This window comes from Nanorana parkeri, unplaced genomic scaffold, assembly GCF_000935625.1.
Source record: "Nanorana parkeri isolate BGI_ZX_2015 unplaced genomic scaffold, ASM93562v1 scaffold2529, whole genome shotgun sequence".
Classification (NCBI taxonomy): Eukaryota; Metazoa; Chordata; class Amphibia; order Anura; family Dicroglossidae; genus Nanorana; species Nanorana parkeri.
Genome location: NW_017308797.1, coordinates 3,997 through 17,331, shown reverse-complemented (window position 1 = coordinate 17,331; position 13,335 = coordinate 3,997). Strand labels below are relative to the sequence as shown.

The window sequence follows — 13,335 nt, the reverse complement described above, 5'->3', positions numbered from 1 at the left end:
GAGGAGGAGGAGACAGAGGAGGAGGAGACAGAGGAGGAGGAGACAAAGGAGGAGGAGGAGACTGAGAGGAGGAGACTGAGAGGAGGAGGAGACTGAGAGGAGGAGGAGGAGACTGATAGGAGGAGGAGACAGAGGAGGAGACTGATAGGAGGAGGAGACTGGGAGGAGGAGGAGGAGACTGAGAGGAGGAGGAGACTGAGAGGAGGAGGAGGAGACTGATAGGAGGAGGAGACAGAGGAGGAGACTGATAGGAGGAGGAGACTGGGAGGAGGAGGAGGAGACTGAGAGGAGGAGGAGACAGAGGAGGAGGTGACTGGGAGGAGGAGGTGACTGGGAGGAGGATACTCAGTGAGCTTGTCAGTAGGTTTAGGTGGCTATGGAGGCAAGTATAGAAAGAAGGGGTGAAGTAGCTGGCAAGGGATGTTTTTTGAGTGGGGGCTGGGGTGGCCAGAGGGTTGCATTGTGAGGTGGTCAAGGCGAGTCAGAGAAATGATCGGTGACTAGGGGATGAGGAGGCACTACGAGTGGGCAGGTGAGGTAGATGAGAGTAATGTAATTTTGGGGGAGAAGGGGATGAGGTGGAAAGGATGGTCTGACAGAGGGGGTGAGGTAACCGGGAGGGATGTGCAGTTAGTAGGGGGTAAAGGTAATGGTCGGGAGAGCAAGCAGTGAAGGTGGATAAGAGGAATGCACTGTGAGCTTGGGGGTTAGGTGGCCACGTAGGGATATGCTGAGGCCAAGAAGTAAAGTAGACATCCGGGAGGGCTGCACTGTGACTTGGGGAATGCAAGGAGGATGGGAAGCATGCTAGTGAGTGGGGGCTTGTATGGTGACCACTGAGGGATCTGATGTGACATGGGACAAAGTGCCTGGGAGGGATAGACTGTGAGTAGGGGTGAGGTGGATGGGAGGGATACGTGACCGGGGGTGAGGGATACGTGACCGGGGGTGAGGGATACGTGACCGGGGGTGAGGGATACGTGACCGGGGGTGAGGGATACGTGACCGGGGGTGAGGGATACGTGACCGGGGGTGAGGGATACGTGACCGGGGGTGAGGGATACGTGACCGGGGGTGAGGGATACGTGACCGGGGGTGAGGGATACGTGACCGGGGGTGAGGGATACGTGACCGGGGGTGAGGGATACGTGACCGGGGGTGAGGGATACGTGACCGGGGGTGAGGGATACGTGACCGGGGGTGAGGGATACGTGACCGGGGGTGAGGGATACGTGACCGGGGGTGAGGGATACGTGACCGGGGGTGAGGGATACGTGACCGGGGGTGAGGGATACGTGACCGGGGGTGAGGGATACGTGACCGGGGGTGAGGGATACGTGACCGGGGGTGAGGGATACGTGACCGGGGGTGAGGGATACGTGACCGGGGGTGAGGGATACGTGACCGGGGGTGAGGGATACGTGACCGGGGGTGAGGGATACGTGACCGGGGGTGAGGGATACGTGACCGGGGGTGAGGGATACGTGACCGGGGGTGAGGGATACGTGACCGGGGGTGAGGGATACGTGACCGGGGGTGAGGGATACGTGACCGGGGGTGAGGGATACGTGACCGGGGGTGAGGGATACGTGACCGGGGGTGAGGGATACGTGACCGGGGGTGAGGGATACGTGACCGGGGGTGAGGGATACGTGACCGGGGGTGAGGGATACGTGACCGGGGGTGAGGGATACGTGACCGGGGGTGAGGGATACGTGACCGGGGGTGAGGGATACGTGACCGGGGGTGAGGGATACGTGACCGGGGGTGAGGGATACGTGACCGGGGGTGAGGGATACGTGACCGGGGGTGAGGGATACGTGACCGGGGGTGAGGGATACGTGACCGGGGGTGAGGGATACGTGACCGGGGGTGAGGGATACGTGACCGGGGGTGAGGGATACGTGACCGGGGGTGAGGGATACGTGACCGGGGGTGAGGGATACGTGACCGGGGGTGAGGGATACGTGACCGGGGGTGAGGGATACGTGACCGGGGGTGAGGGATACGTGACCGGGGGTGAGGGATACGTGACCGGGGGTGAGGGATACGTGACCGGGGGTGAGGGATACGTGACCGGGGGTGAGGGATACGTGACCGGGGGTGAGGGATACGTGACCGGGGGTGAGGGATACGTGACCGGGGGTGAGGGATACGTGACCGGGGGTGAGGGATACGTGACCGGGGGTGAGGGATACGTGACCGGGGGTGAGGGATACGTGACCGGGGGTGAGGGATACGTGACCGGGGGTGAGGGATACGTGACCGGGGGTGAGGGATACGTGACCGGGGGTGAGGGATACGTGACCGGGGGTGAGGGATACGTGACCGGGGGTGAGGGATACGTGACCGGGGGTGAGGGATACGTGACCGGGGGTGAGGGATACGTGACCGGGGGTGAGGGATACGTGACCGGGGGTGAGGGATACGTGACCGGGGGTGAGGGATACGTGACCGGGGGTGAGGTGGATGGGAGGGATACGTGACCGGGGGTAAGGTGGGTGGGAGGGATATGACGTGTCTAGGGGTGAGGTGGATAGGAGGGATACGTGACCAGGGGGTAAGGTGGGTGGGAGGGAGATGACGTGTCTGGGGGTGAGGTGGATATGATGGACCTGGGACCTGATTCTGGCCCTCTCACTGCTTCCAGTCCTGACCTCCTCTATGGAATCAATGACACTCGCCATCTTCACCCACCATCACTCGGATGGTCACCGTGTCCGGCCGGCAGATCCACGAAGATCTCTGTCCCGGACTTTCCGTGTAGCACTACGCAGTGGCCACATAACATTTCATATCTCCCGGTACGGGAAGCCTGGGACAGAAGACCTCCCTACATCTGCCGGCCGGGAGTCGTGACGATCCGAGGTCTGCATGCATCTGGACTGGAGATGGTCATTTCCGGGCGATGGCCAAGTTCAGATGGAGGGAGGTTCTGTATTTTTTTACTGGAGGTGGTACGAGAAGTGGAACCCAAATATAATATTGCCTCGGCCTTTGTGTTTATTTCTGTTCTAGGTTTCAGATTACTTACTATAGGAAGTGAAGGATCGGTGTGTGTATCAGCTTCTGTTGGAGATAAAAGACATCACAGTGATCATGGAGGATGAGGACGGACATGACGAGGGGGGCGGGGGGGTTACTGGGTGTAAATATAACATAATAGCTTATTACCTCCTCTGCTGCCAGTTCCAGCAATGTCTCCTCTCCACTTCTTCCCAACTCACCTCTTCTCACTTCCTGTCTACCTTACATCACTTCCTTTCTCTAGCTTACGTCACTTCCTGTCTGTGAGATCACCCTCTTGTGGTTATTTTAATGACTGCACTCTGTTACCTTTCAAAATTTTGTCTGCTGCTCGTTCTGTTGCACATATTAAAACCAATTTAATTTAAAAAAATTGTATTTTGTACTTATCGTGGAGCTAATTTCTTGTAGTTCGTTGAGGGAATAGACTGTAAGGTTATACTGCAGCCTACAGGAGGACACTGTTCCAAGAACATGACCATAAATACAGGTCGGTGGGATCTGTGTCCCACAAAGAAATGGATTCCGTGGCCAAAATGTCCTTTTTATTTAGCGTTCATTGAGTCACAGGGATTCATGGACTGTTGGGACATCCAAAAGAAGTCCACCTGAGGTTTTGGTCAACAGCAACAGAACACCAAGAGGCCTACAAAAAACAAGATGGCTGGTGACTGATGGGGCTCAAAGGGCCACCTGAAGGACCTTCTGTCCATACCTTCCTTACATAAGGACCTGATCTCTGAAGCTGACATTCAAAGAGGCCGGAACATCCGCCTGGTAAAACTTGGAGAACATCCAAACTGAAGGACGCGACAGCTTTCCAAACCTGGGGAACAGATTCCTGGTGCCGAATACTCACAGATGAAGTAAATGCACCGGAACAGGAAGGAGCGGAACCCGATCCATGAGACCAAAAGCATAAATGATGGTCCGTCTGAGCCACCAAGAAATGGTGGAGCGAGAAGCAGGGTCCCCTTTATGGAGAACATCTCACTTGGAGGCCATCTTCTCACTTGGGGAACATCTTCTCACTTGGAAAACACCTCACTTGGAGGCCATCTTCTCACTTGGGTAACATCTTCTCAATTGGAGTCCATCTTCTAACTTGGAGTCCATCTCACTTGGAGAACACCTTCTCACTTGGAGAACATCTTCTCACTTGGAGGCCATCTTCTCACTTGGGGAACATCTTCTCAATTGGAGTCCATCTTCTCACTTGGAGAACATCTCACTTGGAGTCCATCTTCTCACTTGGAGAACACCTTCTCACTTGGAGAACATCTTCTCACTTGGCGAACATCTCACTTGGAGGCCATCTTCTCACTTGGGGACATCTTCTCACTTGGAGGCCATCTTCTCACTTGGAAAACATCTTCTCACTTGGAGGCCATCTTCTCACTTGGAGAACATCTTCTCACTTCCATATTATAATGTCCCAGAACTCTGGATTGAAGAAAAACAAGCCAGCAAAAAAAGTTGAGACCAGAAGAAAGGAGAAAAGACATCCATCCTCTTAGGACAATGGCATGCTGGGAGTAGGAGGGGGTGTAATGGGTTGGAACTTTTTTGTTTTGTTTGCCAGTATCCTGTCCAAAGCCCCATGTAGGCGGCAGTATAACCCAACAGTCTTTGATTTCCTGTGTCCCTCAATAAATGCTAAAGGAAGTTGAAGTCCCACATCCATAGCCCCATATACCTGTATATGACATGACACTGTAGTCCTATGTAGCCCCATATACCGGTGTATGACATGACACTGTAGTCCTATGTAGCCCCATATACCTGTGTATGACATGACACTGTGTCAGCCATCAACTATAAGGAGTATTGGCGACCTGGCGCCGGGGGTTTGTCCAGCTCCAGTATTCGAGGGTTGTCTTCATCTTCTGTAGATCCTCCTTCTGAGTAAATTGTTCCTGTGCACCAACCAAGCCACCAGAACTGGCTAGACCCCAGGTCACCACCTTGCTCATACATAAGCATATCCACCTTGATTGTGTGTGTGTGTTTGTGAAGAGTGCAAAAATTGGGGACACCTCCCAGTGGGCGGGGAGAGAGCCAGGAATGTCACGCCTCTAGGACTGCATAACTATACAAATACATTTTTATTATACAGTTGTCCCACGGACTAGGCAAAACCACCTGGTTGATGCCACCATACATTCATTACCAGCATCAGGAGATATGTGTAAACTGATGTTTAACTAGATGTTCTTTACGCATAAAAGATTTCCCGCACTCTGAACATGGAAAGGGACGCTTGCCGGTGTGACTTTCCAGGTGTCTGTGAAGGCTTCCTCTCCACGTGAAACACTTCCCGCACTTTGGACAACAAAAAGGATGCTCGCCAGTGTGACTTCTCTGGTGTGCAAGTAATTTGGCTTTGACGGTGAAACGTTTCCCGCACTCCGAACAAGAGAAAGGCCACTCGCCTTTGTGACTTCTCTGGTGTATGATAAGGCTTCCTTTGCGAGTGAAACATTTGCCGCAGTCTGAGCACGAAAAAGGACGCTCACCTGTGTGAACTTTCAGATGTTGCAGAAGCCTGCTTTTCTTGGTGAAACAGTAACCGCAGGCTGAACATGAATAAGGACGCTCACCCGTGTGCGTTCTCTGGTGGGATAGAAATCTTTTTTCCTCATTAAAACATTTCCCACACTCTGAACATGAATACAGATTCTCACTCTTGTGAGTTTTCTGGTGTGAAAGAAGTTCTCTTTTTGTAGTGAAACATATTCCACACTCGGAGCATGAATACGGATTGTCATTCTTGTGAGTTTTCTGGTGTATTAGAAGTCCTGTTTCCTCAGAGAAAGATTTTTCACACTCTGGACATGAAAAGGCCACGCTGGTGTGAGATCTGAGATGTACAAGAAGTTTGGATTTCATCTTGAACGATTCCCCGCACCCCAAACATGAGAATGGATTCTCTCCTGTGTGGACCCCTTCATGGCTTACAGAAGATTCCTTGGGATTGGATGGATCTGTTGTTTGATCTGCGCTATGAGATCTGAGATTGATGTCTGAAGTCATGTGATCTGATTGATCAGAAGAGTCCTCAGGATTTGAGGGATCCATTGATGTCTTCACACAGGAAGAGCGGTGATGAATATTATCAATAATTGAAGTTCCTTGTGGAGAAGATTGTATTATACCGTCATCTTCTGACTTACACTCTGCAGATAATATAACATGTCCGGCTGAGACATTCCCGACATAGCGTCCATCTGGGGAAAGAAATAACATGTCAATAATGGAGATGGACCTTCATATGGTGTACAGTATCTCCTAATTTGTTGGTCACATGACGTTATATTGAGGAATGGAGATGGACCTTCATATGGTGTACAGTATCTCCTCCTCATTTGTTGGTCACATGACGTTATATTGAGGAATGGAGATGGACCTTCATATGGTGTACAGTATCTCCTCCTCATTTGTTTTTCGGACATTGGTTAGAACATTAGTTACATTTTTAATCCGCCGTCAAGGTTAAATTTTTTTCCTTAATGGGAAAAAAAAATCTTTATAATTTACACTCATAGAAGTAAAATTAAAATGTGATCAGTGTCGGAATTTGGTGTTTAGGACTTACTTGTGTCCATATGTGGAGAAGATTCCTCCTGGTTACTCTTCACAATCATCTCCCCCTCCTCCATTGACTGCTGAGCTCCACTCACCAACGTCTCTTCTTCTTCTTTAACTTCAACTTTGATGTCTTTCAGATCTTCCACCTAAACCCCAAAGATGATAGAATATATTTATTTACCCCAACCTGTCCGTCTATCTCCCACCTTGACAGTCTTTAGGCGTTCCCTAAAGACTCATCTCTTCAGGGAAGCTGATCCCACCTCAACCTAACCACTGAACCATCACATTCTCTAATAATTCATCCCCACACAGCTCCCTCCTCATGTATCACTGGCCCCTCCTCTTTTAGATTGGAAGCCCTCAGGGGCAGGGCCCTCCTTACCATCTTCTCTTGAATTGTATTGTGATTGTAATGTCTTCCTTATATTGTAAAGCGCTGCGCAAACTGTTGGCGCTATATAAATACTATGTAATAATAATAATCATTTATAATAAGGAACAAGGGATTACCGGGAGGAAAATCCTCCAAAGCTTAGAATACTTTTTAGTTCTTTTGCTACCTGATCGTGGTGAGGGATGTTGTGACCTTCCTGGGTGGAATCCCGGGAGTACAGAGGTCCACCCTCCTCCATAGACCGCTGAGCTCCGCACACCAACGTCTCTTCTTCTTCCTCTTTAACCTCGACTTTGATTTCTTTCAGTTCTTCACCCTAAAACCCCAAAGATGATAAAGTATATTTGTAACCATATCACATTCCGTATATATAGACGTATGGTAGATGAGGAGCTTGTAGGAGTCTTATGACCATGATTGTGCCCTAATGATACGTCATGCAAGCTTTGATATCTTTCCTCATGCTCTTTGTGTGCCTCATCTATCATGAATCTATCTGGTTTATACACATGTGTGTAGAGCACCCAACAATCTTTTCTTTCACGTGTTCTAGAACTACTATGTGACCTTTAGTGACATTTCATATATATAACTCAATCCTTATCCCGAAATATTCAATTACCACTGTGTTCCTTACACATCAAAAATACTAAAACAACGAATATCGTTTGCTGGCTGGATACCTGATCATGGTGAGGGACGGTGTGATGTTCCTGTGTGGGATCCCGGGAATACAGAGGATGGGGACATCTCTCTGGTGGGTTCCTCTTACTGGATCCATCTGTAGGAAACACACACACTGACTGAATACATTGTTTCTATGTGTGTCTCAGATGATGGGGGATCTAGGTGGACCCTCCGTACTGCTCTCTCCTCTTACCCGGTGATGTGAGGGGCGGCTCATTCTCCATCACGACGTCCTTGTAGAGATCCCGGTGTCCTTCTAGATACTCCCACTCCTCCATGGAGAAATAGACAGAGACATCCTGACACCTTATAGGAACCTGACACACACAATGATACAGTCATTCCTCCTGGTTACTCTTCACAATCATCTCCCCCTCCTCCATTGACTGCTGAGCTCCACTCACCAACGTCTCTTCTTCTTCTTTAACTTCAACTTTGATGTCTTTCAGATCTTCCACCTAAACCCCAAAGATGATAGAATATATTTATTTACCCCAACCTGTCCGTCTATCTCCCACCTTGACAGTCTTTAGGCGTTCCCTAAAGACTCATCTCTTCAGGGAAGCTGATCCCACCTCAACCTAACCACTGAACCATCACATTCTCTAATAATTCATCCCCACACAGCTCCCTCCTCATGTATCACTGGCCCCTCCTCTTTTAGATTGGAAGCCCTCAGGGGCAGGGCCCTCCTTACCATCTTCTCTTGAATTGTATTGTGATTGTAATGTCTTCCTTATATTGTAAAGCGCTGCGCAAACTGTTGGCGCTATATAAATACTATGTAATAATAATAATCATTTATAATAAGGAACAAGGGATTACCGGGAGGAAAATCCTCCAAAGCTTAGAATACTTTTTAGTTCTTTTGCTACCTGATCGTGGTGAGGGATGTTGTGACCTTCCTGGGTGGAATCCCGGGAGTACAGAGGTCCACCCTCCTCCATAGACCGCTGAGCTCCGCACACCAACGTCTCTTCTTCTTCCTCTTTAACCTCGACTTTGATTTCTTTCAGTTCTTCACCCTAAAACCCCAAAGATGATAAAGTATATTTGTAACCATATCACATTCCGTATATATAGACGTATGGTAGATGAGGAGCTTGTAGGAGTCTTATGACCATGATTGTGCCCTAATGATACGTCATGCAAGCTTTGATATCTTTCCTCATGCTCTTTGTGTGCCTCATCTATCATGAATCTATCTGGTTTATACACATGTGTGTAGAGCACCCAACAATCTTTTCTTTCACGTGTTCTAGAACTACTATGTGACCTTTAGTGACATTTCATATATATAACTCAATCCTTATCCCGAAATATTCAATTACCACTGTGTTCCTTACACATCAAAAATACTAAAACAACGAATATCGTTTGCTGGCTGGATACCTGATCATGGTGAGGGACGGTGTGATGTTCCTGTGTGGGATCCCGGGAATACAGAGGATGGGGACATCTCTCTGGTGGGTTCCTCTTACTGGATCCATCTGTAGGAAACACACACACTGACTGAATACATTGTTTCTATGTGTGTCTCAGATGATGGGGGATCTAGGTGGACCCTCCGTACTGCTCTCTCCTCTTACCCGGTGATGTGAGGGGCGGCTCATTCTCCATCACGACGTCCTTGTAGAGATCCCGGTGTCCTTCTAGATACTCCCACTCCTCCATGGAGAAATAGACGGAGACATCCTGACACCTTATAGGAACCTGACACACACAATGATACAGTCATCACCCAGACACATCCCTTGTCCCCTGTGTGGGGGTGATGTCACCTCACTACTTTCTCTCAACTCAACTTCCTGTCTTTACCTTTTATAATGTCATGTCTTTGCCCCAAATCACTTCCTGTTTTTGTCTTACATCACTTCCTGTCTTTGCCTAGCGTTTCTTTCTGTCTGTCCACTCACAATGATCTAGATCACCGCCTTGTGGTGGTTTGAGTGAGTGCAGCCTTCCATTATGTTTTCACTAGTCTCCCAGCTTCCGCATGGTTACATGCACATGCATACCACATGTAGTCTCCCTGCTACATGCGTACCGCATCAAAAACTATGAAAAACAATCATGTTTTTGAAGCCCCAGACACTGTTGTTCTATATAACCCCATATACCTGTGTATAACATGACACCGTCTTCCTGTAGCCCTTTACGTGTTTTTTGGTCCTGTAACCTGTGCTAACCATCTACAAGGACTAAATATGGAGGTCTACGAGGGGTTAATGTGGCAGGTTTTTCAAAGGTTGTCCTCGTCTCCGCTAGCTTCTCCTGCACACCAACTAAGCCACCATAACTGGTCAGACTTCAGATGACCACCATGCTGACGTGTTTGATCTGGGGGCCACAGATAGGACTGAGGTTCTGTCCTTTCCCCATATCCAAAGTAGTGAAGAAGATGCGAAGGCATCATGGTTTCGCTGTCACCTTCCCCTCCTTTGCTTTTACTTCAGTCATTTGTTTTATTCCTCCTCCTATATAATCTGTGGCCGGTGGAGGTCTTCTCTCGGGCCTGCTCTCTGTGCTTTGGGTCAAAAGGTCGTCTCAGCTGTGCTGGGTGTTGTCGGGCAGATGCTGTTGCTGAGCTGAGCAAAATTCTGTACTTAGCTGGGATTGGCTGAGCTTTTTTTCAGTGGTAAACAAACTAACCAATGGCCAATGGTGCACTTTTTAAAAAATATTTGTGAAAACCTGCTGACCTGAGACAGAGGTCTGAGATTGTCTGGAGTCTCTATCTACAACAGCAAACTGAGAATTTGAGGAACATTACCTCAGGAGATCACAGAACCTGCTCAGACCTCAAGAGAAGAGATTACCTCAGGAGATCACATGGACTGCTCAGATCTCAGGAGGAAAGATTACCTCAGGGCCTGCTCAGGCCTTAGAAGGAGAGATTACCTCAGAAAGTTACATTGACTGCTAAGGCCTCAAAAGGAGAGATTACCTCAGGAGATTACATGGACTGCTCAGACCTCAGAAGGAGAGATTACCTCAAAAGATCATATGGACTGCTCAGATCTTAAGAGGAGAGATTACCTCAGGAGATCACAGGGCCTGCTCAGTCCTCAGGGGGAAAGATTACCTCAGGAGATTAGAGGACCTGCTCAGACCTCAGGAGGAGAGATTACCTCAGGACATCAAATGAACTGCTCAGACCTCAGGAGGAGAGATTACCTCAGGAGATCAGAGGACCTGCTCAGACCTCAGGAGGAGAGATTACCTCAGGAGATCACAGGGCCTGCTCAGTCCTCAGGAGCACAGTTTACCTCAGGAGATCACAGGGCCAGCTCAGACCTCAGGGGGAGAGATTACCTCAGGAGAACAAATGGACAGCTCTGGCGTTAAGAGGAGAGATTACCTCAGGAGATCACAGGGCCTGCTCAGTCCTCAGGGGGAAAGATTACCTCAGGAGATCAGAGGACCTGCTCAGACCTCAGGAGGAGAGATTACCTCAGGACATCAAATGAACTGCTCAGACCTCAGGAGGAGAGATTACCTCAGGAGATCAGAGGACCTGCTCAGACCTCAGGAGGAGAGATTACCTCAGGAGATCACAGGGCCTGCTCAGTCCTCAGGAGCACAGTTTACCTCAGGAGATCACAGGGCCAGCTCAGACCTCAGGGGGAGAGATTACCTCAGGAGAACAAATGGACAGCTCAGGCGTTAAGAGGAGAGATTACCTCAGGAGATCACAGGGCCTGCTCAGTCCTCAGGGGGAAAGATTACCTCAGGAGATCAGAGGACCTGCTCAGACCTCAGGAGGAGAGATTACCTCAGGACATCAAATGGACTGCTCAGACCTCAGGAGGAGAGATACCTCAGGAGATCAGAGGACCTGCTCAGACCTCAGGAGCAGAGTTTACCTCAGGAGATCACAGGGCCAGCTCAGACCTCAGGGGGAGAGATTACCTCAGGGCCTGCTCATACCTCAGGGGGAGAGATTACCTCAGGGATTGCTCAGGCCTTAGAAGGAGAGATTACCTCAGGAGATCACAGGGCCTGCTCATACCTCAGGAGAGATTACCTCAGTTGGATCATATGGGGCATATTTTATGACACACTGTATTTTTGTGGCAGCCATTTCTTTATCTCTTTGTGTAATATAATGAAAGTGCCCCAGTGCCTTACGGTGGATTTAAGGTGGTGCTGAAGAATCAGTATATTTGACATATATAGGAATTTATATTTCCCATGGGGGGGTTGGCACTGACCAGAGTTCATCCCGCGTCTTTTGTGGTATATACATTTAGGGCTGGCAACAACTAATCGATTACAATCGATAATGAGAATCGTAGGCAACGATTCTCATCATCGATTAGTTGCTTTTCGATTAGTTGCCGCCGCTCTTCCCCTTCCGATCTTGTAAGAACACCGGCGTCAAGTCCCCCATCAGCGGCTGGAAACAATAACCAGCCTCTTATTGGTTATTTTAAATTGCAATAGCCAACAGCATGATAGCTATTGCATCCGCCCACTGTCTGCTGTCCATCAGCAGAGGAGGACCTGATGGAGAACTTTCTCCTTCAGTTCCCTCCTCTGCTGATGGACAGCAGGCAGTGGGCGGGCGCAATAGCCAGCCTGCTATTGCAGTATAAAATAACCAATAAGAGGCTGGCTATTGCTCCCAGCCACTGTCTGCTGTGTTGACATTCAGCTGCCTCAGCAGCTGAATCCAGTGAAGTGGGAAGGTGACACTAGGGGTCTAAAAGACCCCTAATGGCACCTTAAAGAGTACCTGTCACTTCCAATGTGCCATCACATAGGGGGCTTGTGAGCCCCCCCCCCCACCACTGTTGTCCTGTAGCCGTTTATGTGTTTTCGGGTCCTGTAACCTGTGCTAAAAGCCTACAAGGACTAAATATGGAGGTCTACGAGGGGTTAATGTGGCAGGTTTTTCAAAGGTTGTCCTCGTCCCCGCTAGCTTCTCCTCCTGCGCACCAACTAAGCCACCATAACTGGTCAGACTTCAGATGACCACCATATAGACGTGTATGATCTGAGGGGCCACAGATAGGACTGAGGTTCTGTCCTTTCCCCATATCCAAAGTAGTGAAGAAGATGCGAAGGCCTCATGGTTTCGCTGTGACCTTCCCCTCCTTTGCTTTTACTTCAGTCATTTGTTTTAGTCCTCCTCCTATATAATCTGTGCTGAATCCAGTGAAGTGGGAAGGTGACACTAGGGGTCTTAGACCCCTAATGGCACCTTAAAGAGTACCTGTCACTTCCAATGTGCCATCACATAGGGGCCTTGTGAGCCCCCCCATGTAATAGCAATTTAGTGTATTTGTCAGAGGTTAGTTTGTAATGCTAATTTTCAAGTCGATGATTAGGTGTGCCACGGGTGAGGGTGGGGCTAGGACTTAAGTGCGGGAAATGTCCGTCGCTAAGTGAGCAGACAAGTAATGCTTATATAGTTCACTGGTGTATTTGCTTAGTGGGCTTGGGCCGAATTAAAGGTTTGTTGGGTCTGAGCTTTTTTATTATTGATTTGAACCCCGTGGTCTTTTTGTTAAAGTCACGTGGATTGTTGTGTGGTTGTGTTTTAATGTAAAAATTAATGTTTAATAAGTTTCCTTTTCGTTGTTACGTTGTGTGTGTGTGTGTGTGTGTGTGTGTGGGGCGGGGGGAAGGGG

The 13,335-nt window shown here is 49.2% G+C and overlaps 1 protein-coding gene across 1 annotated transcript; it reads right to left on the bottom strand.

Moving 5' to 3' along the window:
- Positions 1-5,202: 5,202 nt before the first annotated feature.
- Positions 5,203-6,686, bottom strand: LOC108801851 (gastrula zinc finger protein XlCGF17.1-like). The gene is made up of 2 exons (XM_018573765.1): positions 6,623-6,686; positions 5,203-6,254 (listed from the first exon to the last, which is right to left on the bottom strand). Exons 1-2 carry the CDS (start codon positions 6,684-6,686, stop codon positions 5,203-5,205), a joined length of 1,116 nt encoding a protein of 371 aa, XP_018429267.1.
- Positions 6,687-13,335: the final 6,649 nt, after the last annotated feature.

Excerpts from the sequence above, each read along its gene's own strand:
- LOC108801851 (XM_018573765.1), bottom strand. The coding sequence starts at position 6,686 with ATGGAGGAGGGGGAGATGATTGTGAAGAGTAACCAGGAGGAATCTTCT. Across the intron at positions 6,255-6,622 it reads TTCTCCACATATGGACACAA|ATGGACGCTATGTCGGGAAT; the intron begins GTAAGTCCTAAA and ends TTCTTTCCCCAG.